Genomic DNA, 26,830 nt, shown 5'->3' with positions numbered 1-26,830 from the left:
CTGTTTTTTAAGCACTTCTTCTGAATTATAGCGAGCAGGCGGGCGCCGAGAAATCTGTTTCGCAGAGAAGCGTGAAGATAAACAATAGCTGTCTGTCTTTGTGCGGCTTTATTGGACACAATGATGGTTGATATCGTGCCACTGCTGTGGCTTGCGAGAGCAGGACGGGGCTCCATTTGTCCCCGGGCTCCTGTGGTGCGATGTCTCTGTCTCGCTTTTAGTCTTGTTTTTTATTTGTTGGCGAAATTGTCAGGATATTCATAGTCATAGTTTATATTTAGTTTTTATTTAGTTTCCTCAGTGGGGAAAAAAAGGTAGTCGACGGACATTTTTCGTCATACTTTTCGTCGACAAAATCAAGTGTTGATTGTACTTACATTTTCCGTTCCACAGGTTGTTGTTATTGTTCATCCTCTGTGCTATAATGCACTCCATTTATCTGGTTGTATGTATGTTTTTTCTTGTGTCTTCAGGTAGATGACGCCATGCTATGTTTGATAAAACCACTAACAGACATAGAGGTAAGCACCACGTTCCACTTGCACCTCTCTCTCTCTCTTCCCACTTTTTTGCCTCTTCTCTTTTGTTTCATATGTGTGAGTCTGTGTGACTAGAATGGTCATTTGGTGTCATTTCCCCCACGAGATAAACAATTCACTTCACATGATGGTATCAGCTGAAGCATCTGTCCCAGAATAGATTAGCAAAAAGCAAAGCAGCATGTTAAAAGGAATCAATAAGCTGGTACCGCATTTAGAATGTTTTGGGGTGATGGATGGCACACGTGTGTGTGCGTGTGTGTGGTGTGTGTGTGTGTGTGTGTGTGTGTGTGTGTGTGTGCGGCTGCGCGCGGGTGCATGCATGCGTGTGTGCGTCCATGTCGGCACACGGGTGCTTTGTGTGTGTCTGCTATTGATGTGAGTGTTTCAGTGAGGTGCATAAAGGGTGCACAGATTGCAGAGTGGCGGGTGTTGTGCTGTCAGATTACAGCATGAGATAAAGAGCCGGAGAGAAGCACTGGATTTATCTTTGCCTCTTATCGTCTCTTAACCGTAGATTAGCCGAGGCCCCTCACTGAAGCAGAGGACTTTACAAAGACAGGTTGCATCCCCTGCAAAAACATGCATTCGCCATCCAGATCTTAAAACACGGGGCATTGCTAACGGGCCTGATGTTCCCTTGATAAAACACATACGTGTGTACAATATGTAATGGTCAGCATGTTGCAAAAGACCCTCCTCAGGCATTGTGGTGTACCCACTGAAGGACATGATTCCTTGGTTCGGCTAATTGTTAACATATTACTCTCTCTTTCATTGTGTGTGTGTGTGTGTGTGTGTGTGTGTGAGCTCGTGCTCAGGTTCATATTCATTTGTATTTTTGTGTGTGGTGTGTGCGTGCATGAGCATATGCACACGGCCAATAACAGGTACTGGCAGATATTTTTCCACGGTAGCAGGGAGCAGACAGATCTTCCGTGTACATCTCACACCAGTCAGTGCGACTGAGCAGCGCTGTGCACGCAGCTCCACTATAGATGTAGACATCTGTTGATACTGCGCGGCCAACCCACTGCAGCTTTATAAATGTACAATGAAATTGTACAGACAGTTACTATTGTGTGTGCGCTCGCGCATGTGTGTGTGTGTGTGTGTGTGTGTGTGTGTGTGTGCGCGTGTGTGTTAGTGCACTTTGTGGAGCAGCTCTGTGAGTCTGGTAAACAGTCTCTCAGTGTGGGAGATGTGAACTATAGTGGAAGTGATCTATGACTTTCAGAGCGTTTTGATCTATTGTGACAGAACGTAGTGTGGGGTCTGCTTTGAGACGAAAGGCCTCTTCTCTCTTCTCCGTATTATCTTTGAGCCTCTGGCTCTCTTCCTCTCTCCCACACTGCCAGTGGCTCCATGAATGGAAGTGGAGCCACACTCTGGGCTGTGTATTAGGTGTTTCAATGGAGCCACACTCAGCTGTGTATTAGGTGTTTCAATGGAGCCACACTCAGCTGTGTATTAGGTGTTTCAATGGAGCCACACTCAGCTGTGTATTAGGTGTTTCAATGGAGCCACACTCGGCTGTGTATTAGGTGTTTCAATGGAGCCACACTCGGCTGTGTATTAGGTGTTTCAATGGAGCCACACTCGGCTGTGTATTAGGTGTTTCAATGGAGCCACACTCCATTGAAAATGGAGCCACACTCACACTGTATTAGGTGTTTGCCTCTGGGCTGCAATGCCCTTCAAATGGAGACAATGACGGATATACAGCCTTCCTGGCATTTTTTTCTGATGGCAGGGGAACAGATCCCTGCTAAGTGTGAACCAATAGCAGGGGGGGCAGTTCTTTCTGCAGGGGGTATTTGTAACCAGTGATTTTACAGTTGTATTCCTTTCCCTGGTCATTGTTTTCCTCTTAGCTTAAGCAATTGCTTTTCACTTTACAACCCAAGTGTGTTGTTCAGGCCCCGTGATACTCCTCATTGCACGACTGCTCGTGGCTCAATGGCCCTTGCAGTACAGCATATGCATGGCTTAGCAACTTAATAGATTACTAAATACCGTTGGAAATGGCATGGATTTTCTCCATAATGTACAAATAGGTAATGATTTGCAAGGTGTTCTCTTAAACGATGTCAATAAAGGATGATCCAGTGACATCAGAACAAATTCACGGAGCCAAAACTATGAAGGTATCTATACGCAAAACTACCTTTTTTATTTTATTTCAGGTAGGTATTGGGTAATATGCCCAATTTAGCAGTGAAAATGGCCAGCTGATGGACGGGAAAGGAACTGGTCAGAATAACATGTTCCTTCCTGCACGCACTACGTCCGGCCGGGGAAACTCCCCCCCCCCCCCCTGTCAGGTGAAAAGACGCAGCTTGGACTCCTCATGCATAGAAGGAAGCATGAGGTCAGTCCGCTGCCCCCCCCCACCCCCCCCAAAAAAAGGAGTGAAAATCTAAGTAAGCAAATCTAAAGTGTAAAATGTGGACCTCTAAAATGAACCATAATATAGGCAATAGGCATGTGTCTCCCTGCTGTTGCCAAATGAAACGGTTCTATTCAACATGGGCCATTCACTATGAACTTACGCACCTATATGTCTCTGTAAAGGTTAAATTATTTTGCCAATGTACGCTTTCTGGAACATTGAGTTGAGTTGAGTTTATATATGAGAGGAGAAAAAAATATTTGCTGCTGTGGTACAGGAAGCACCGCGTATGCAGTATTTTATTTACAGTATAATGTAGTCTGGGAGAGTGCAGGTCTCTAGGCTTGAGCGACTTACTGAGAACTGAAAAGTCGATGTCACATGGGGCATTATGTGAACGTGCTTCGCCGATGTAATTCACTGGCTTTTAATTGCTTTAGATTAGAGTGATATCATGCAGCCATGGTTTTACGGCGTATAGTATGTGTTGTGGCTGCCCTGGGCTTGGACAAGGCAACGCATCCTACTGTACAGTCTAGTACCACTAGCCCATTCTGACCGGGCACCCATTTTGGTGTCAGCATCATGTTATGCTTTAGCTATTTAAAAATAGCAGATCTACAAGCTCATATCGCGCCACCGAGTGGCGCGATACGAGCTTGTAGGTCTGCTGTTTTTGAAAAATCGAAGAGCGACTGACATTTTTTTAATCTGATCTCAGGTCAGAATGGGTTCATCAGACCAGTGTGTGTCCGGCGGAAACCTCGTATGAATCTGATCTCAGGTCAGAATGGGCTAGTGGCTGCATTGTCCTTCACAAGCTCCCTGTGAGGTAACCGCTGCACGACTAAATAACGGCTGGAAAACACAACACAATTCTCTCCTCATTGTTGTATTACTGTCCCTCTCCCTCTCTCTCTCTCTCTCTCTCTCCCTCTCCCTCTCTCTCTCTCTCTCTCTCTCTCTCTCACTTCCTTCATTAAATTCACACGTAGAGGCATTATTTCCAGCTGCCCACCGCCAGCACCCTGCCCTTCTCTTCCCCGTTCCATTCTCTTGCTGGAGGACACTGCTGTAAGCAAAAGCTTTCACACAAAGGCACAAGCTGCACATCTCCCTGGCATTTACGGGGAGCAGAATAAGGCCAATTGTGTTGGAAATTGAACTCTCTGATGCCTTCCCTTCCTGCTGCCGCCGCTCATTGTGGCCGAATGCAGTGTCTTTTGGTGAGCGAGCAGCTCGGGCCGTCCAGAGGTTGATGCCAGAGGGCGGCTATTGTTCCGTCTTTCACTGCAGCACCCCCCGACGCCCCCCCCCCCTTCCCTTCCCTTCTTCCTTCCCTTCCCTTCCCTCCTCTCCTCTCTCCTGCCACACCTCTATCTCCCCTTCATTTCTCCTTCTTCTCCCGACGCCTATTTTCTGTGCAGGGGAAGAAAAAAGAGCCGAGCAGAAATGAAAATGCAGGAATAATCTGTACAAAACAATGCAGGCACATACATTGTGCACATACAGTACATTTTAACCCATTCTGACCTGAGATCAGATTCATACGAGGTTTCCACTGGACAACACACTGGTCTGATGAACCCATTCTGACCTGAGATCAGATTCTAAAAAAATGTCAGTCGCTCTTCGATTTTTCAAAAATAGCAGACCTACAAGCTCGTATCGCGCCACTCGGTGGCGCGATATGAGCTTGTAGATCTGCTATTTTGCAATAGCTAAAGCATGACATGATGCCGACACCAAAATGGGTGCCCGGTCAGAATGGGTTAAACTATGTGTGACTTTGGCATTTTGTGACGGTTTAACTTAGTATAACACTAAAGCTTTGGCGGCGCCAGTGGGACCACCACCGGGCCCCCCCCCCCCCCCCCCCCGCCCATCTACTTGAACCCCATCGTACTTATTCTGGGGAGAACGTATAGCCGATCTCCATCTTGGAGAGATTTGGTGTAGACGCAAAAAGCCTCAAGTCCTTGCCACGCGGCGCGTTTGAAGTCGGTCAGTCCCATTATATGCACAAGACCTATATGTCCTGTATATGGACAGAGTGGTCAGTTCTGTGGCTGTGGCTCTGGACAACTGGGTCTCCATATACCTATATCGGGTTTGTTTTTTGGTTCTGGTGTATGGTTATATGGTCTGAATCATAGTGACATGGCACTCTACTAGAGATTTTACTATGCCACCGCTAGACCAAAGGCAGGGGGGAAAATTGTTAAAGGGACACTTCACCCTTTTTGCAAAAAAATATATGTTAATGACGTTTAGAAGCTTTAGATCACTTTCCTGGGGGTATTTATGTGTGTAATATGTGGTTTTAGTTATTTTAGATTGTAGCAGTGAGCCTGTTGTCTCTGATGTCATGGACACTGGTCTCACTACCTTCCTGGACTACAATTCCCATAATTCTTTGGTGCACTGCTCCTCCTTGCGGATAGGGGGAGAGCTGTCTTACTGAGACAACATGTAGTCCAGGAAGGAAGTGAGCCCAGTGTCCATGACATCAGAGACAACAGGCTCACTGCTACAATCTAAAATATCTAAAACCACATATTACATACATAAAGCCCCCCAGGAAAGTGTTCTAAAGCTTCTAAACTTCATTAACATATATATTTTTGCAAAAAGGGTGAAGTGTCCCTTTAAGAATAAATATATTTGGAAACGGCTGCCTATCTAAGTCTATCATTTATTTTTGCACCTTTTTGTGCTATCCTGCAGGCTGCCATATGATCTATGATCCTCAAAGTGATTTTACTTTCAAACACAATTGCCGTTGCCAAGGAGAGCGTTGCCGAGGTGAGACAATGATGTCGTGAAGAGGAGGAGACGGCGACAGTAATGAATAGTGAGGGAGGACTAGAGACAGCGTGGCAGCTACGCCTATCAACCTAAGCACCAGGGATTAATTTGAGAGTTAAAGGAGGTGCTGGCACAGTCCTTTCCCCTGCTCTCCATTCATTAACCACAAGAACCCTAGCGCCCCTGTTCTAACCGTGTCATAATAGGCGAACAAAGATATCTTTGAGTAACAAAAATATTATGCTGTAAATGTAATGAATATTATAGTATTTAAATGTTATAAAAAATATTTTACGCACAGTGAAGTATGCGGTTTAAGTGGTTGAACTATATTCTACCAGACTCTAATTAACCCCTCCTCCACCTCCTCATTATCACACTTTTGTCTGTACGGATTCACGTTGAGGAGGAATATACTTAGTGCGCTTTCGCTCATGGCAAATGTATGCCAATGCAAATAAGAACATTAGAATTCAGTGCAAAAGTATGCTGTTAAAATCATGAGCGATGGATTAATTGGGTCAAACCTGCCTGTGCCATGTGATTATTTTTACTCATGCACTGCAAAGATCTGGTGTTGCCAGAACCCAGTGTCGGTGCATTGAGACGCGCAACACGTTGGAATTAATCCAACTGACAAGAGGATGGCAACCGATGTCTGTTTTACTCCTTCCAAAATACATCTCTAACACGTTTCCTATCAGCTTTTTTTGTTAATGAAACTATTAAACAGGGTGATGATGAAACACCGGGGAAACTTTCTTTCATTATTCTTATGACTTTACAATGAGTGTGACTGGTTTAATACAGAATTACTAAATTCCTGGTTTTGCTTATTTTTGCATGATGCAAGTATTAGTAATGCGAAGCGGCATTGGGAAATAGGAACGGAGGCACGGGGGGGGGGGGGGGGGGCGTGAATGTGGATTAGTTGTAAGGAAACTGTGGACTGGACTGGAGCCACAGAGAAGAGGCCACAGACCAGAGACCTGGTTCCTGGAGAAGCAAGGGTGTGTTGAATTTGTTTGCAGCCCGTTTCTCTGCTGGCTGAATGGTCTGTGTTTGCTCCTGGAAGAGGAACAGAGGGCTGCATTGTGTGTGTTTGTAATCTCTTTACCTTGATCGGCAGCCCAGTGGCCAAGTGCTGCTCCCACTGTGGAGCTGGCACTAAGGAGACACTGAGTGAGAAACCTAACAAACAAAAACTCTCTGTGTGAGAGTTTGATTAAGTCTAAATACAAATGTATTTCTTGGTGTACATTGTTTTTCCTACTGCATGTGGATTGCCTGCCCAGGCATTAATACACATTGGTTGTCCAGAATAGGGTTTGGCATTAACATTGAATCTTGTCATCTTTCCTTTCTTCTCTCTCTCATAACTTTTCTCACAATTGGTGCTTTGGGCTTGAAATGCACAAGCATGTACCACGTGAAAGGCTACAGTACAGTAATACCAGGTGCCATTAAAATCCCAACCATCTGGCAGAGCTCGGCTGCACTCATCTCATTGGACAAGTGGCCTCATTATCCTCCCATGCTATGTGGTATATTTTGTTCATTATTCGCTGGTCTGTGTGGGCCACTAACGGAGAGGGCCGGACTGTGCCGTTAACAGGTTACCAGTTGCATATTCCAAACCCCATCGTCTGCCGCCGCCGGTATGGAGGCTCCAGCGTGGCCGACTGGAGCACAGGATGTCTGTCTATAGAGCCGGTTGCTGGCTCATTGACTGAGTTGGAGAGCAGGAAGGTGGAGAAGGACTACGACAAAGGAAAAGAGACGGCAGAGACAGGGAATCAGTGAGAGGGTGGGTGGAAGTGAGAGAAAGAAGTAAAGTAGAAAAGAATGTGTGATGAACACAAAGTAGAGGGTGGAAAAAGGAGAGAGAAAACGAGTGCCTCAGTGGGAAGTCTCCTCCCATCGGTTCCTCTGGCTGGAAGCCGCTGCCGATGGCTTCAAACGAGCGCCAGGCAGTCTAGGCCTCCGCTTCTAGCAATTAGAGATCACTCCAGCGGATGCCTCCTGGCCAGCCTGCAAATCCCTCAAAAAAAAAATACCCTCTGATTACAACTGTAGGACACGGCTGTTTACCAAACGGATAGAACACCGCTGGGGAGAGACAGAGAGAATATCCCACAATGCTGCCGTTTTTCTCAGAGGTCTGACGAGACCTCCTTTTTGCTGAGGCAAAGAGAGGGGTGTTTTGAGGATAGGATGTTTTTTTTTTTTTTTTTTTTTATATTTTATATATATTATATTTTTATATTATATTTTTTATATTTTTTATATTTATATTTTTATATTTTTTTTATATTTTTTTATATTTTGGTGTATGCACTTCACAGGTGAATTACCATACAAGAGGGAGAAACAGAAGCCGTTGATTTTCTCATGGTGCGTTCACACGGGCAGATGAAACGATGCAAAAACGCATCGCGGCATAATTTGCGAAGCTTCGTACAGTGGCTTCACGTCGCTGGCTTCCATTGACAATGAATGGTAGGCTGCGTGGTTTCATCTGCCCGTGTGTGGACACGACATCAGCCAAACCAAAATTCAAAGTCTTGATTCTGTTGGCTGGTTGGTTATGCAACAGGAAAGAACACTTATATTTATTTGGACTGAACTTCACAATATCCTCTCTCTAAAGAGGGACATTATTTCTTTGGCTAGTTTTCTACAGTAACCAATCCCGCATTTGAAATGATTGCCTTCCTTTCATTCTCTCCATTGCACAATGATGCTCCTCTGATTCCTGGATGTACTGTAATAGATCATATCCAATGGAACAAGATAATGCCCAGTGTTTCAAGATTAGATTAGCAAATTTGTGTTCGGCTCTTGCCTGAGGAACCTAATGTTAGCGGTGTGTGTGTGTGTGTGTGTGTGTGTGTGTGTGTGAGAGACTTTAAACGGCAGTGCAAATCTATGCACTGTACGCACCTCCACCTATAAGAGGCCTCCACCACTCGGTCACGTTCAATCACATCCCTGTTGCAGCTCATCAGCTTCTAGGCAGGGTTGGGGATCCCACAGCTACACTTAAGCTGGCAGTATACTTTAAGCTGAATCACATGTAGGTGTTTACACAGGCCGTTGAACTACCGCACTGTTGAATATGGCGCTGTGATGCGGTACAGTATGTCCGTATTTACTCACTGCCACTTGAGGTGTCAGTCTAACTGCAACTTATTTCCCGCCGGATAACCGCAGCATCTTTTATTTTGAAGAGCCCAAAATGAACCGGAAGCAAAATCGCCTAAAGCTAATCTGGCGATAACCACTAAGTCATCAGAAGCGTTAACCCATTCTGACCGGGCACCCATTTTGGTGTTGGCATCATGTTATGCTTTAGCTATTGAAAAATAGCAGATCTACAAGCTCATATCGCGCCACCGAGTGGCGCGATACGAGCTTGTAGGTCTGCTATTTTTGAAAAATCGAAGAACGACTGACATTTTTTTAATCTGATCTCAGGTCAGAATGGGTTAATCAGACCAGTGTGTGTCCAGTGGAAACCTCGTATGAATCTGATCTCAGTTCAGAATGGGTTAATGACGCTCCCCGCCAAGGGGAGCCTGTGAGTCACTTCATGAGTGTATAAAAATACAAATAAGGGGAGATGATATCATGAATGTTCGAGATAATTACTATCATGTCATGAATCTTCAGCCGAGTCTTGTAGCCTGAGGATATAAAGTGTCCCTGAGCCTGCTGGATGTACAGTAGTCCTGAAACAGATCATCTACCGTAGTCCTTCCCCCTACTCCTCAGGGTGTAGACGTAGAGCACTGGGGGGTCCTTGAGGGGGTTCCAGGGGGGTCCCCATAGCAACACTTTAAAACCGTTTTGTACTATTCAACGACAGCTGATCTACAAGCTCGTGATGTGACATGTTGTGAGAGCTTGTGGATCAGCTATTTCTTGAAAAGGTTTTGTGTAGAGCCTCGTGAACACGTGTTTTACCATGTTCTGTACCAGCCAGTGATGCAGCCAAGTCGTGAGATACTCTGCACCTGTTAGACTATTGTCCTGTTAGCCTGCACACACTGCTGTATGAAACCCAAACGCGTCGTTCTGCTTCAATGTCAAATCCAAGGTTGTTTTCGGTACTGGGTAGAGGTTGCATCCACGCAGGGTGTTTGGCCTTCAGCTCTTGGCGTGCTTTGATTCACTGTGGTTTACATTGATCATCATGCTATAGTCTTTGTCGTCCAGCCCATGTTCCCCTCATTTCCTCACCAAACGGCATACGGTTGCGGTTCCAAGTTGTACGTCACGCCACTGTGGCATAGACTCAGCCGATTCTCATTAAGGCGATGTAAAAAAAAGGACCTGAAAGCAAGAAGTCTACACAAAGTCTGTGGCTTAAATGCTGAATAAATAATGGACCTTGACATGAAAAGTGCGCGTGGCACTGGAAATCATTCTAGATACTGGAGAGTCCTGACAACACTGCCACTTGGTCTAGCCCAGTGTTACTTCGTCTCCCCTGAGACAGACCTGATACTTTTGAACTTGTCAAGTTAGTGACTGAAATGGTCGACTCTGAACTGTCTCCCTCTACTGTTTCTTTGCCGTCACCTCCCGTCCTATCCAATATTATCCCCTGCTGCTAAAACAGCCACAGATGGGTTTTGGTTTTCAGACGCCATTTTCCACAAGCTGAGACAACGGCCCTGATTGGGTTCTACAGTCCCTGGCACTGCATGACCACTATTATACCAAGGGGGGACGGAGGAAGAAGAAGGGCGGCAGGAACTGAGGAAGGACGCCCAGGGTCTTAATCTCTTCCTCGTGTTTATCTCTGCCACCACCAAGTGAGACTGTGTGCCATTTAAAAGCATCCGCTGCTCCCAGTGGCTGGCTGGCTGCATGGAGTCACCTCTGCAGAGGCTCTGAAGGACAAAGTGCAACCAGGGTGGGGGGGCATCATGCAGGAAGCTGGCATTCTGGGTACAAAGCAAACCCCTCTGTGTTAACCCATTCTGACCTGAGATCAGATTCATACGAGGTTTCCGCCGGACACACACTGGTCCTGATGAACCCATTCTGACCTGAGATCAGATTCTAAAAATGTCAGTCGCTCTTCGATTTTTCAAAAATAGCAGACCTACAAGCTCGTATCGCGCCACTCGGTGGCGCGATATGAGCTTGTAGATCTGCTATTTTTCAATAGCTAAAGCACGACATGATGCTAACACCAAAATGGGTGCCCGTTCAGAATGGGTTAACTCTGAGCTAATAAGAAGCATATAAATCACACCCGTGCGAAGTGACGAGCGCTGATATAATAAAGTCTAACTCATTAAGCTATGATTAAGTTATGTAATGATGATGTAAAACAAACTGTGTCAAAACAGATTCTCTTTATTGTCTCTTAAATTCTCTTTATTGTTAATGGCATTTAATGTGTTGGGGACAAGATGACGTACATTTTCCCTTCATTGTCAATGGCGTTTTTAAAACAAAACGTTGAATTAAAGACAAACATTATTCTGTGTGGAGTTTGCATGTTCTCCCTGTGTCCCCTAGGGTAGGTAGTGGTACCCTCATAAAAAAACATGGCAGTAATCCTGGTCTCTAAACTACCTCCCCCTGGCCAGCCAGGGCGCCTGATGGAGGGGAAAGGAACTGGTCGGACTAACGTGTTCCTTCCACGCGCTACGTCCGGCCGGGGAAACGTGTAATTGCAAAATCGTGGGATAAAAATTATATATATATATTAAAAAAAAGACAAACAAACCTGTATATAGGTTTAACACACAAGTACTTAGCACAAGTACTGGACACAACCTCAAAAATGTATGCATTTCATGCTGTCAGAGTAAAATTAACAGAGGGCTTTCACTGTGTCGTAGTGCAGTTGCTTTGCATTTAAGTGGGTGTGTACTAGTGTGTACATCTTCTACAGCACTGGTTCCCAAACAGTGGGTCGGGACTCATTTGTGGGTCGCGGTTTACACATTTTTATGGGTCCACTTATTCTTTGTTTCCTACATTTTGTTTTTTTATTATTATTATTCGCTCAAAACATTTTCAATACAAATTCCCATTTTCACGGATTAAAAACTAAATTCAAATATTATTTCGGTAATTTCATGAAGAGATCAAAGAAATTCCACAAAATTCTAATGTATCAGAAGAAGTAGTGAAAGCAGCTGATCTATAAGCTCACAACGTTGTGAGCTTGTGCATCTGCTATTTCCATTAACCCATTCTGACCGGGCACCCATTTTGGTGTCGGCATCATGTTATGCTTTAGCTATTTAAAAATAGCAGATCTACAAGCTCATATCGCGCCACCGAGTGGCGCGATACGAGCTTGTAGGTCTGCTATTTTTGAAAAATCGAAGAGCGACTGACATTTTTAGAATCTGATCTCAGGTCAGAATGGGTTCATCAGACCACTGTGTGTCCGGCGGAAACCTCGTATGAATCTGATCTCGGGTCAGAATGGGCTAATGGGAAAACGTCTAATTTCCCTTTTGGGTCTGGAGCTAAAACATTTGGGAGCCAGTGTTCTCCAGAGTTTGCCTCCCTCAGCAGCGTGGAACCAGTGTTCTCCAGTGTGTTCTCCAGTGTTCTCCAGCAGTATATATACAGTGTGAATCTAAAGGGAAACCATGTGTGCAGCTGCGTGGAACCAGTGTTCTCCAGAGTCTCCAGAGTGTTCTCCAGTGTTCTCCAGCAGCATACAGTGTGAATCTAAAGGGAAACCATGTGTGCAGCTGCGTGTCGGTCCGCGCGGGGCATCTCCACATCCGGACTCCATTAGAAGCAAAGATGAATTTATTTGAACAAAATAAGCAAACTGCTTTTGGCCCCGGCCCGCCACGGTCGAATCGGTATCCTCAGGAAATGAAAATACCGGCTCGGAATTGTCATCATGTTGAGAGTTAGGCGACCTCTGGCCTTCTAATACCCCCCCTCAGCTTCTCCATTTGTGACCTGCAGGAGGCTCTTAGAAAGTGAAACCACCGGGGAAGATCTACTGCTCACATCATCATTCTCAGAACACCTAATAGTGGATTTACTGGGGTTAAACCTCTGGTGAGATTGGGGCCAGTGTGGTCAGGAATACAGAGTCCGCACGCACGCACGCACGCACGCACGCACGCCACGCACGCACGCACGCACATTGCGCAAGTACGGTACACATGGACACATGCCCATCCGTGTGTGTATTGTCCACAAACAAACTCAGACACAGTCACGAAAACAAGGCATTTAGAGCAGCCCGATGGTATTTCACCATGTTTGGGTGAGACCGGGTTCATTTAGAGAATTATTGTAGATAGCGCTTTGACATTTGTAGTTTTTGTATAACCTCAAGCGTCAAAATCAGCGAAGGATGCCCCAAAGATGCCGCTTCTGCTGTGTATCTGCACACAATATCCGTACGCCAATATTGCTGTAGAAAGCCTGATGGACAGGGATTGCCTTGCTGCCTTTAATTACTGCATAGCGCCGTGCGCCTTTGAAGATGGCATACAGCTGAGCACAGCACATGAGGGAATGGCTGAGTTTGTACTGTGCATTGTTAGTACAATGTGTCACTACTTGTATTGTTATGTTGCCTGCTGATCGAATGGGATACTATATAATGGCCCCCCGCTCCCTCCCCATTTCGAAAGTACAATCTTTGTATTGGAAATTGCTTTCCAAGGAGTACTTGTCTTTTCAAAATTGTCTTTTGAACTATACATGCGTACCGTAGATTGGTAAGTGACCTACATTAGACATGAATCTTATGTATTCACATCTATTGTTGCTGAATATTCTCTTGACATTAGAATTGTCACTGCCTCTTGTCTGCTCTGGTTATGACTATAGGTGTCAGCGGCCTATACAGTACCTGTGTTGTGTACATAATGAGAGAGGGAATTGTCTTTAGATGGATACTGTAAAATGATTTTCAGCTTATTATTGTTTACACAAATAACATTTTAAGCCTGGTTTAGATTTAGTTCCTGCACAGTTTATGATGAATAAAGACCCTTTATAACCTGAGCTAGAGTACACTGTATGGATTGGAAACAAAACTTGATCACAGAAATGGCAAGATGAAGACTACTGCGAATAGCACACAGAGGTGACATGTAAGCCTTACACTTTGTCACATGATGGTGTCGCTCACCAAATACGTTTAGATCAGGCCTAAGAACCATTGTCCCAAGGCTCAAACTCTCCCATGGTTATCTGGATAGCATGGTGAAATGGCCTGCCTTGGGGAACCAGGTACGATTCCAGGCCATGTGTTGAATATGACTGGTCAAAGTGTCCTTGAGCAAGTCACCTAAACCCCAACCTGCTCTGCTCCCCCTGTGGGCATCAAGTCACCTAAACCCCAACCTGCTCTGCTCCCCCTGTGGGCATCAAGTCACCTAAACCCCAACCGCTCTGCTCCCCCTGTGGGCAGCAAGTCACCTAAACCCCAAACCGCTCTGTGCCCCCTGTGGGCAGCAAGTCACCTAAACCCCAAACCGCTCTGCTCCCCCTGTGGGCATCAAGTCACCTAAACCCCAACCGCTCTGCTCCCCCTGTGGGCAGCAAGTCACCTAAACCCCAAACCGCTCTGCTCCCCCTGTGGGCATCAAGTCACCTAAACCCCAAACCGCTCTGCTCCCCCTGTGGGCATCAAGTCACCTAAACCCCAAACCGCTCTGCTCCCCCTGTGGGCATCAAGTCACCTAAACCCCAAACCGCTCTGCTCCCCCTGTGGGCATCAAGTCACCTAAACCCCAAACCGCTCTGCTCCCCCTGTGGGCATCAAGTCATCTAAACCCCAAACCGCTCTGCTCCCCCTGTGGGCATCAAGTCACCTAAACCCCAAACCGCTCTGCTCCCCCTGTGGGCATCAAGTCACCTAAACCCCAAACCGCTCTGCTCCCCCCTGTGGGCAGCAAGTCACCTAAACCCCAAACCGCTCTGTGCCCCCTGTGGGCATCAAGTCACCTAAACCCCAAACCGCTCTGTGCCCCCTGTGGGCATCAAGTCACCTAAACCCCAAACCGCTCTGCTCCCCCTGTGGGCATCAAGTCACCTAAACCCCAAACCGCTCTGCTCCCCCCTGTGGGCAGCAAGTCACCTAAACCCCAAACCGCTCTGTGCCCCCTGTGGGCATCAAGTCACCTAAACCCCAAACCGCTCTGTGCCCCCTGTGGGCATCAAGTCACCTAAACCCCAAACCGCTCTGCTCCCCCTGTGGGCATCAAGTCACCTAAACCCCAAACCGCTCTGCTCCCCCTGTGGGCATCAAGTCATCTAAACCCCAAACCGCTCTGCTCCCCCTGTGGGCATCAAGTCACCTAAACCCCAAACCGCTCTGCTCCCCCTGTGGGCATCAAGTCACCTAAACCCCAAACCGCTCTGCTCCCCCCTGTGGGCAGCAAGTCACCTAAACCCCAAACCGCTCTGTGCCCCCTGTGGGCATCAAGTCACCTAAACCCCAAACCGCTCTGTGCCCCCTGTGGGCATCAAGTCACCTAAACCCCAAACCGCTCTGCTCCCCCTGTGGGCATCAAGTCACCTAAACCCCAAACCGCTCTGCTCCCCCTGTGGGCATCAAGTCACCTAAACCCAAACCGCTCTGCTCCCCAATGTGGGCATCAAGTCACCTAAACCCCAAACCGCTCTGCTCCCCAATGTGGGCATCAAGTCACCTAAACCCCAAACCGCTCTGCTCCCCCTGTGGGCATCAAGTCACCTAAACCCCAAACCGCTCTGCTCCCCCCTGTGGGCAGCAAGTCACCTAAACACCAAACCGCTCTGCTCCCCCTGTGGGCATCAAGTCACCTAAACCCAAACCGCTCTGCTCCCCAATGTGGGCATCAAGTCACCTAAACCCCAAACCGCTCTGTGCCCCCTGTGGGCATCAAGTCACCTAAACCCCAAACCGCTCTGCTCCCCCTGTGGGCATCAAGTCACCTAAACCCAAACCGCTCTGCTCCCCAATGTGGGCATCAAGTCACCTAAACCCCAAACCGCTCTGCTCCCCCTGTGGGCAGCAAGTCACCTAAACCCCAAACCGCTCTGCTCCCCCTGTGGGCATCAAGTCACCTAAACCCCAAACCGCTCTGCTCCCCCTGTTGGCAGGGATCAACTGGGTTGAGCTGAAACCAAATCTCCCCTACGGGAGCAAGTATGTTGGTCAATATTTTTAATTTGTATTCATATTATTGTCAGCTTCATTATCCGCTGTTAAATACTTTCGGCAAGGAATTTCATTTTTTTTTTAATGACTTTTGCATTAGTATCCATAAACTACAGATACTGTTTTCATGTTTTTCTAACTGCTGGTTCATCCACTTAATATGGAAGAGCTATGGTGTTTCTTGAGGCATTTCGCTATACGTGATGCAGCAAAATGAGCAATCTTAATGTCTGGACTGTCGACAGTAACAGCAATGGAAAGAACGATCACCATTGCATCAATGCTCACCACTTCTTCTACCAGGACTATATGCTCTCATGAGAACCACATGCCTGAGATTAAGCCTCGCATAATTGAACACTTCCACACTTGTGCAGCACTTGTACACTTGTAATGCTCACACTTGCACGCGTGCGCGCATACAGACACGCATGCACGCACGCACGCACGCACGCACGCACGCACACACACACACACACACACACACACACACACACACACACACACACACACACACACACACACACACACTCACTGTACATACAACACATGCCTTAGTGTACTGAATGCAATGCATCATTATCTCCTGCCATACAGAGAAGAGACCTTTTAATGCAAGGACCTCCATCATGTGCTCAGTATATGGAGTGAGTAGAGAAGTATTTGCATTACTCCGGGTCCATAACACAACTGCCGTGTTGAATCTATGATGTCATTTCGAGGTGCTGTGTGTGTGTGTGTGCGCGCGCGCGCGAGTGTGTGTGAGTGTGTGCACGCGCGAGTGTGCTTGTCTCCCCTCTGTAATTTAGGGTGTCCACCCAACCATACTTACAGGGAGGAGAGGCCTGGCTCATTAGGCGCCATGGCAGGATAATGTAGGACGGAGCTCTCTAATGCTCTAGTGTCCACACACAGGTATAGTGGGAGGGAGGGAGAGAGAGAGGCCAGTCATTGTTCCAAGCCCGCTGCCATACTCTCCTTTATGCCTGCATACTGGTTGCCTGAATCAAGGCTCTATGCTCGCGTCCACACTGTGGCTTTTGATGAAGATCCACAACGTCGCCTAATGCCCCCCCCCCCCCCCGCGCGCCGTTCCTTCCATTTACTCACAATTTACTCCCGTTTATCCCATTCTGACCTGAGATCAGATTCATACGAGGTTTCCGCCGGACACACACTGGTCTGATCAACCCATTCTGACCTGAGATCAGATTAAAAAAAATGTCAGTCGTTCTTCGATTTTTCAAAAAAATAGCAGACCTACAAGCTCGTATCGCGCCACTCGGTGGCGCGATATGAGCTTGTAGGTCTGCTATTTTTAAATAGCTAAAGCACGACATGATGCTGACACCAAAATGGGTGCCCGTTCAGAATGGGTTATTCAGCTTTGTGCCCATAATGCTTGTTTTGCATCTGTGCATCTGAACCTGACAGGCTGCCAGTCACGGTGAGGTTTCCTCCTCCCATCGGCATCATGCGGCAGCGCGTTGCTAATTGAGTTGAATGCGGAGCTCGTCTCTCCTCAGCGGATCCATCTGCCACCGTCTTGTCTTCAGTTTGTTCACACTTGACAGCTTCCAAGTGGGCTCTCTTTGTGTGTATAAAGGTGTGTGTGTGTGTGTGTGTGTGTGTGTGTGTGTGCGTGCATGTCGCTTTGTGTACAATGCAGGATGGCACTTCACACAGCAGCAGTGTGCAGCCAGGCTTTGATACGTGTGCGCTGTAAGGATAGAGGAAATCAAGGCTCTGTAGTCTTAAGGAGAGCAGATGCTGTGGAGCTCCATGTCTTGGGGGGGGGAGCCTTTTCATTTAGGTCCAGTGTAATTATTACTACCATTCAGGCCAGGGCAACCAAATACAGTTTTTTGTACATTTAGAAGAGGTGAGACAAAGAACCATTTAAGTCCATACTATTTATTCTCCATCATTTATACATTATGGATAAGGGCTCAGGACAAGATTTTGGGGGCGGCGGTCACACTGTTACACTCTTAAACGTCTGCGTGTGCATTGATGCGTGTTTGCGTGTGTCTGAACTAACAGTAACGCAATATAAAGTAGTAGCTGCCTTAGAATGAGTCTAGTCTTTTGCTCTTAGCGTGCCGCCCGAATTCAGAACTGATCCACGCACACACGCACGTGCACACACCAGAGTCAGTGAGACGGCAGGGGCCTCAGCAGCAGCCGAGTCCTATCCCTCATTGTCTCCACATCTTTGCCTCGCTCACTGTTTTCTCTCTCTCGCTACCCCTTTTGTTTCTCATTTATTCCACTCTTGCTTCTCACTTTTCTGTCTTTGGTTTCTTCTGTTCCCCTACAGGGAGAACCTTCATGCGACAAGAATATAACAACCACGCACGCACACACACGCACGCACGCAGCACAAGTACTGCACACACACACATACACACACACAGCCACACGACCTGTCTATATTTGTGTTTTCTTTGGGTGTGTTTTTAAGGTTTCTGTCCTGAGAGGTCACTGGCTTTTTTTGAAATGCCACCTCAAAGGATTCCATTCCCAGGTTCCTCTCTCCCCGGCGCCAAGCCCATAGCCAGCCCCATACATAGTACATCAGACAGCCCGCTGACTGCCTGTTCCTTGCACTTCTCTCACACCCTGCTGCCACTTTGCACTAACACTATCCCCCTATCCCCCGTCCCCATCACAGCAGTCTTACAACACCATGTCTGCACCCTATTCCGCTTCTTTTGTCTATTCTAAGATGTGGGATTTGTCTCTGTCTCTGTTTTTCACCCTCCCGACCGATTGTCTCCGTTGTTCTTGCTCAACTTCATTCTGTTGGGCGCATCGTGAAGTGCTTTGACTTTACTGGAGAGCAGTTCCTTGGCTTTGAATGTTGGCACACAGTTCGTGCTCTCCCCTCAGTTACGTTTGAATTAAAATGGCCCTAAATCAGTGGTCCTCAATGTGGGGTCAAGGGGAACCTTCATGTTGTTCCTTGAGGGGGGACAAATGGAGCTCTGAGAACATTCAAATGCAGTGCCAACCCAATCAAAAGATAAATTATATACCAAATATATCTATACCATTTATCATTTCTGATTGGGTGGGCAGAAGTTTTTGAGAAATTTAGACCTGAACAGGTGCTGGTGGAAATTGGGTTACTGTTGGTCAAAGAAGGAGAAGATAGATAGATAAACTGATATGATGTTAGCATAGTTTTCTATGCATCCCCCCCCCCTCACATATTCATCCTGCCCACCCTAGTGGGACAGGCTAGAACTGGCCGTGCTCGAAGCGCCACTTTGCGCTCAAGAGGCTTGTGTTGTCCAGGCCCAGCCTCATAGTCTGTATTTTCGGTGGTGAGGTGACCACCGCTCCGGTGGTGAGCTGACCACCGGAGGTGAAATAACGTTGAGCGGTGGTGAGTTAAAAACAGAGAGAAGGGCTGGAGCGGTGGCGGTGGTTTGAAGGGTTTGAACGTGCTGAAGGGGAAAGGGAGGGGAAACCCCTCTTCTCTTTGGGAGGGTAAAAATCCTTGCCTTTCAGTTCGTCAGTGGAGCTTTTCTTTTTTTTTGGGGTCCCCAGCAGTTGCTCGCGACAGGGGGGGTAATTAATAGGTTCTATCTAGGAGTGCTTTCCGAGTTTGTGTCAGTATTTCTGGCTGCCTTCAGAGTGATAATTCTCCCCGGCTGCTGCCCCTGGGGACTGCTCCGTCTTATTAACTTGTCCTGGGAGACAGGCCTGCCGTCGTGCTGCTTTACTGGCGGCAAGAAGAGAGAGAGAGAGAGAGAGGGAGAGAGGGAGAGGGAGAGAGGGAGAGAGGGAGAGAGAGAGAGAGACCAGTAACTCCTCTGCTGTCCTTCACTGCTCCAAACGTTTCCCAGTCATTTTTATTTCCTTGTGTGCGAGCACATGCAGACCCAGGCAGTATACACGCAAAATGGTCTCATAAAAATAAGCGAACAGCTAAACTACCAAGGGACCATGATCAAAATGATATCACGTTATTGTATTGCAGTGTGTATTGGTGCCGTGGTGTATCCGTTAAGAAATAGAGAGAGTATAGTGAGGATATACAAATGAAAAAGATATATTACAAAGGAGAGGGGGAACGGAGAGACATGGTGGTTTTTTATTGGAGCTGGCCTGAGGTACAGGCTGTTGTCATCTGCAAGACAGCTGTCATATAGTTGGTACCGTAGTGCTGATTGATGTGGACAGATGAATATATACAGTTGGTAGCCCGAGTGGCTGGATGGTAACCGCAAGGTTGCCCGTTCGAACCCGGGCTCCCCCAGAGTTAGTGTCAAAGTGTCCTTGAGCAAGACACTGAACCCCTAATTGCTCCTGATGTGCTGGTTCCCCGCGCCATCGGTGTATGAATGTGTGTGTGAATGGGTGAATTGATGCACAATCTATGTAAAGCACCTTAATTGAATAAAGGCGCTATATAAACGCACCATTTACCATTTATATGATACATACAGGAGGATTGTTCCTGTAACTGGTTGGCGGGCTGAACGCACCGGCGAGGAGTATTATGGGATTGTTTTGTTGTGTTTACTTTCAGTTCTGGTGTAGAGGGAAGTGGTCGCTCTAAAACAGAGGATTATTATTATTATGCCTGCTCATTATGATTAACTCAAACGTTAAATGTCAAATCAATCGAAGACATGCAGGGCAGGCCACTGAAATAGAATCACTGAAGAAAAATGTATTGAAGGAAATTCAGCAGGCAGTACTGTAACTCTACAGTGAACCTTGTCGTGCCTTATTAGTAGACTGATAGAGCTAAATGGTTCCTCCTGGCTATTTTATAATGTATGGTAATGTGAAAATATGTATGCACTATGCAGGTAATAATAACGTGCTAAGGTTTTATCTTGAAGTGGTCAATGCAGTGATATCTCACAGATCGGCCACTGCTGTGCTTCGCCAAGGCCGAGATGATAAGAACCTTTAAGCGATTCCTGCCAGGAAGAGATTGCATTTTGTTGAGTTTCCTTGCACTTCCTTTTAAAGCCACTTCCTTATGCCCTGGCATACTGCCACATAATTTTTTTTTTATATATTTCATATTAGTACTGCCTTGTCTTTCATGTGCATCAACTGATGGCTTATTGTAGCCTAAATGCCTGTTTATAGTTGAACATCACTACTACTCCAACTGTTACGAAGGAACGGAGCGCCTCTCTGACATCACAACCAGGACGTCAGGAGTGACATCACTCTTGACGTCCCAGAACCATAAATACATGCCTACCGCAGGATTAACTGGATAGATAGCAATATAGCAACAGCAGTAGACTTTAGACACCATATCTAGCTACTAAACCTGCGGCTCAAAGGGAATTGGATACCAGACGATCCCTTCGGCATCTCACCCCCTGACCATACTCAGGTCTCGGCCACAACGACTGTATGATAGGCGTCTCCTTAGGTTTTCGCTCAAGGCGAGCCGCCAGGAGGTAAAGGGAGATCCCCATTATCGACCTGACAGCTCGCCTTCAGCGAAAACCTAAGGAGACGCCTATCATACAGTCGTCTATCATACAGTCCCTAACCCACCCACCGGGAAACTTCAATCATGTCCCAGGATGAGAACCCACTCGAAACTGCCCTACGTACCCTCAAGGAGGCTACCGAACTAATGGCCGCCCAGGACAAGCGCCTTGCAGAGGCCCAAGACGAACGCCACGCCGAATTAATGGCGGCCCTGGCTGGCAGTGCCAAGCGCCAGGCAGCCCAAGGCAAGCTCTTTACGGAGGCCATCGCGGCTATGTTGGCCCTTGCGGCCATGAAGGCGGTCCTGCCCCTAGGCCCGCCCGCCCCCAGGCCCGCCTGCCCACAGGTCCGCCCGCCTGACGGCCCACCCACCGGCCAACTGGCCCTCCGCGCTCAGGACGCGGCACAGCCGGGGGACACACCACCCCACCCAGGGTGCTACATTGCAGAGCCCACTCTGCCCACCGATGTTGAAATCCAGCATCCGGACAACGAGGCCCGTGAGCACCCCGCCTCACACGGCAGGGACAGCAGCATACGCGGTACCCCTGCGCCAGCCCCCGACACTACGGTCGACGGGGGGAGGAAGATCGGCCCCGGCCTCGACATGGTCGACCGCGGCGTCAGCACTCAAGAGAGAAAGCTGGCAACGAACCTCCACTCAGGAGAGTTCAAGGGAAGGCCAGAACCACCCCCCATCCCACTGACACAGGCCAGCAGTGCACTGGATGGGTCAAGAGAGAACGGTGCGAGGGCTAGCCTAGGCACACCCTCGCCCACCCGAGACACCTGTCGTCCACCCGACTGGCCCATCAGCAGGAAGGACGACGGCGACCCACAGGGTCTCGGGCTATCTCCCGATACAAGCCAACCGCCATCATGCACCAACCATGGGCCAAGCGGACAGCCAAGCGACCACTGAGGACGTTCAGCTTCACGATCCGAACGCCCTCAAGGCGCCAACTGCCGCAGTGCCAACAACCGAGACGGCAACTACCTCTGTCTCAAGTACAGCTCTAACTGCTACAGCGCTGGCAGTCAAGACTGCCTTGGTCCCCGCCCCAAGCGTGAGCATACCGCTAGAGACCAAGAGATACGAACCTAGCATCGCGCAGACAGGGAACAAGGAGAGCACCACTTTAGCCCCAAGGAGTGGCCAAGTCGCCACGCCCCACCTTGTCCCTTGTGTGAACTCGCCTCGAGACGAGCACGCGCGGGCATTACAGCAGCGGACCATCACCGGGAAGACATCCCACCCGGCGCCCAGGAGAGGCGATAACGCCCTGCTCGATGGAAAGCCGCTGCAGATCAACGAGACGAAACCGAACAAAGCCAAGTCGACTAGGCTAGGCCGGCTAGGTTTAGCCATTCTGGTAATCTCACTGACAGCCGCAGCTGTTCATCACGCTGGGACGGCACGGCCCAGGCAACCGCTAATGATCACCGCGGGCCATCAGAAGATCAGCGTCTACCAGAGAAATGACTGGTTGGCACCAATCGACTCGAGTACGTCCCAGCCTGGCAACCCGCCAGGACCACAAACGAGACCCGGCGCAGCCAAGGCCGAACTCCCCGGTGGAGAGGGCCTTAGATCAGTCATGAAACAGCAGGAGCCAGTCATTGGTTGGACACTCCCAGCGGCCGCCAGCTGGACACGATCCCACACCGCGTTCAAACGCCTCATCCTCGAGGTCCTATGGTGTTTGCTCCATTCATCATTTCAGATGCTGTAAGACCCCTGACCAACAGGTCCCGCCGACTGCAAGTCAGCAGCGAAGTCGGCGTTCCGCAGCCCAGTACCGTCCGACACCCCAGCCCCGCCCCACAAAGGACGCACCAAGGCCACTGCGTTTAAATAACGCAGGGGGGGAGAGGAACAAACGGAACAAACAACAGCGACAGCGCACGCCGACAAGATGAATACGCTACAACAGTCCAAGCGTCGTTGTGCAGCTCACCTCCAGCACTGATGCATCGCCATCACTCAGTCTGGACGACAAGCCCGAAGAACAGGTCAACACTCGAGCAGAGTCTGCGAGAGCACCCCAACAAACCTCAGGGCAGAGTCCGAAGGAAGCCTCACCGCACACGAGGCCAAGGCCCGGAGCGGCGACGGCCGCCACGGGTGTGAGGGGGGGAGCTCGAGGGAGGATCCCCCATCTGCACTACAGCCGCAGTGCCAAGGCCCCAGAGCAGAGTTGCACCCAATCTGCAATACCAGCGACGCACCCAATCTGCAATACCAGCGACGCAAGCCGCCCCGGAGGAAGTGGCGAGTTCGGCGCCGATCAGGAGGAGCCATCCTGGACTCCAGGCTTGTGAGCCACGCCTGATTCGGACACCGGATCGCCCTCCCCATGGGCCAGCCCGATCCCACCAGTCACCTGCCCTACATCCCCGGTTCTACATCGACCAGGCGCCCCTCGTGAAGAAGCCCCAGACGCAGTCATACAGCTGCATCTACCCACGGCACACGACGCGGCAGTTCGAGTCCCAAGAAGCCGCCAGCTACAACCGCAACGACCAGAGGGAACGAATAGTGAAGCTAATAGCTTCACTAAGGGGGAGTGTTACGAAGGAACGGAGCGCCTCTCTGACATCACAACCAGGACGTCAGGAGTGACATCACTCTTGACGTCCCAGAACCATAAATACATGCCTACCGCAGGATTAACTGGATAGATAGCAATATAGCAACAGCAGTAGACTTTAGACACCATATCTAGCTACTAAACCTGCGGCTCAAAGGGAATTGGATACCAGACGATCCCTTCGGCATCTCACCCCCTGACCATACTCAGGTCTCGGCCACACCAACTATTTTCATGACATGGCAGATGACTGTCACACAGTTGAATGGTTTATTTCAATCTATGCAGTCTAGGCAATTACAAAACTGACTGACTGACTGTCACACTGGTAGCTACAGAGGTAGGTAATAGGTATTGTGTTAGAGCAGTGGTTCCCAAACTGTGGTGCGTGCACCCCTTGTGGTGCGTGAGCGCCTTCTAGGGCGTGCGCAACATGAAAAGTCTAATGATGGTGCTAAATATTAACATACAATATATGGCAAGTGGTGCCTATGCTGCATATATTGTGCTATATTCAGGTTCATATATCAATCAATCAACCTTTATTTATATAGCACGTTATAACACAACCGAAGTTGACCAAAGTGCTTCACAACAAAAAGACAAAAATAAACTAATTCAAATACTATACAGTGCCTAAAAAGGTTAAAATCAGTTCACATTAAAAGCCAGGGGAAAAAGGTGCGTTTTAAGGAGGGATTTGAACATGTTAATTGTTTGAGCAGCTCTAATATGGGGGGGGGGAGGTTGTTCCAGAGCTTAGGGGGCTGCCACCGCAAAAGCGCGGTCACCTCTTGTTCTGAGGGTGCGTGATGTTGGCACGGTCAGCAATGACTGGTCCGCAGACCTCCGAGATCTGGTGGGGTTGTATTGATGGATGAGATCGGCCATATATGGGGGGGCCAGGCCGTTGAGGGATTTAAAGGTGAATAAGAGATGAGATTAAGACTGGTGTGATGTGGTCATATCTTTTGGTACCGGTGAGGAGGCGGGCAGCAGCATTTTGTACCAATTGGAGTCGTCTGAGAGAGGATTGGGGGATACCGTGATACAGGGCATAATTATATGTGCATATATGTGGATAAAAAGGAAATATATGTCTCTATATAGCATCCATGTGGGGGGTTCATCAGCTAGGTCGGGAGGTAACATGGAGTGCATGGCCAAAAAGGATTGGGAACCGCTGTGTTAGAGCAATGTATTTCTTGCACTTATACCAAAGGGAAAATCACAATCTGAAGGCTGTATTCATGTCCGTGCAAAATAGCCACTGTAAAATGTGTTAAAACGTTTTTTTTTTTTTTTTTTTCTAATTACAAATAAAAAGTTTAACCACTTATAAGCCCTATATATATATATATATAGGGGTACGGTATATCCCTGTCATCCATGTCTCCTGGAGATGGAGGAAAACAGGAGAAGATGCAAATGTACCATCGGGTTACCCTCATGGGAACCCCCCACCCTCAGGCAGGACAAATCTATCTGCTACACAAACCCCTCAAAGCAAGACTCCAGTCGGGTTTGAACTATAGGACTGTCTTTTTTAAGACTGCATTTGTAGAACTGATGTAAGCTGAGCCCAAAGGGCAGAACTACAGTGGCAGAGGAGAGGTCACACACAAGTACAGATACAGATGTATTAGGTTTCAATCTAACATGGTATATCTTTACTAGAATGTTAGTGTGCTTCGGAGGTACCGTATTTTAGGTATGTTTGAGCATGTTACGTTTTTTTCCACATTTTTATTACTTTCTCATTTTAACTTTTATTATGTTTATTTTAAGTATTGTTTGTCTTATAACTGTGTCCCAAATAAACAATACAAATCAAATCAAGCCTATCCAGAACCTGTATCCATTGACTCGGGTGGGTAACCTGCATCAGGGGCCGTGTCCAGGTAAAGTGTTTTATTTTAGGATATCATGGGCAGAGCACAGAACTACACAGTGTATTGACACCTGCCATGTTCAAACCTACTGTACTGTATCAATCGTTGCTGTTCTAAAAAAAAATGGGCTGGTTGTGGTAACGATTCAAAGTCAGGTCTAAATGACCGGGTTGTCTGACACAGCCAGGACATGCAGGATTTAATGTGACATTGATGAGCGCTCCTCGTTTTAACAATGGGCTATATGCACACACGACATTTTTTTAAACAAACAAACCGTACAACAAAACAATACATCACACACGACATTTTGGATAGAACTTGGGCCACTTCCCTACTTCCCTTCACAGGTGTTACCGCTGATACTAATGAGGGCTCTGTTCCATTCTGGTCAAACAGAGTCAGGGTGCTGCTATTGTGCGTGTTGGCTCAGTGGAAACACTCTGCTACACCAGAGGGTCTCAAAGTGTCCTTGAGTGGGTTCCAAATGGACCCATACAGAGTTATGGGGGTCCTTGACATTAAAAGGTTTGAGAACCACTGCACACTAAATGGAACAGAGCTTTAATTAGTACCATCGGTAGCACCTGTGAAGGAGGTAGGGAAGCGGCCCGGAATTGGGAAGAGTGTGCATATACTGTCTGCTTGAAGTACCCAGGGCAAAAAAACGCTATTATACACGAGGTCTTTAACATAGAAATGTATGGCAGGAAGGCGCTGGAAGATAACAAATATATAAATAAAAATAATATCTGTGGACACTGCCCCTGATAGTGGCTATTCAGATCTGAACTCAACTAAAGTGGTTTCAGCAGGTACCTAGGATAAAATAAATAGGATAATCAGTACTTATATTTATAATGAATATGTATCTTGTGTTGTTGATAGGGTGTGTGTCAGACCCTTGCTAAAATGGTGTTAAAATGCTGCTGTTCTTTTTCATTAGCCATGCAAGAGCCTGTCTTATTTGTCTTTCA

The 26,830-nt window shown here is 47.8% G+C and overlaps 1 protein-coding gene across 1 annotated transcript in view; it reads left to right on the top strand.

The window, feature by feature from the left end:
• Nucleotides 1-26,830, top strand: part of LOC310869531 (RNA-binding protein Musashi homolog 2-like) — a 295,317-nt gene that overhangs the window by 152,403 nt on the left and 116,084 nt on the right. Inside the window, 2 exon segments of the mRNA XM_083780315.1 lie at nt 474-486; nt 489-521. Coding sequence (XP_083636441.1) covers nt 474-486; nt 489-521 — 46 coding nt within the window.

Source organism: Protomyctophum parallelum, assembly GCF_964188405.1.
Source record: "Protomyctophum parallelum genome assembly, chromosome: 1".
Taxonomy (NCBI): domain Eukaryota; kingdom Metazoa; phylum Chordata; class Actinopteri; order Myctophiformes; family Myctophidae; genus Protomyctophum; species Protomyctophum parallelum.
Note: the sequence above shows the minus strand (reverse complement) of the source record. Positions and strands in the feature narration are given on the sequence as shown.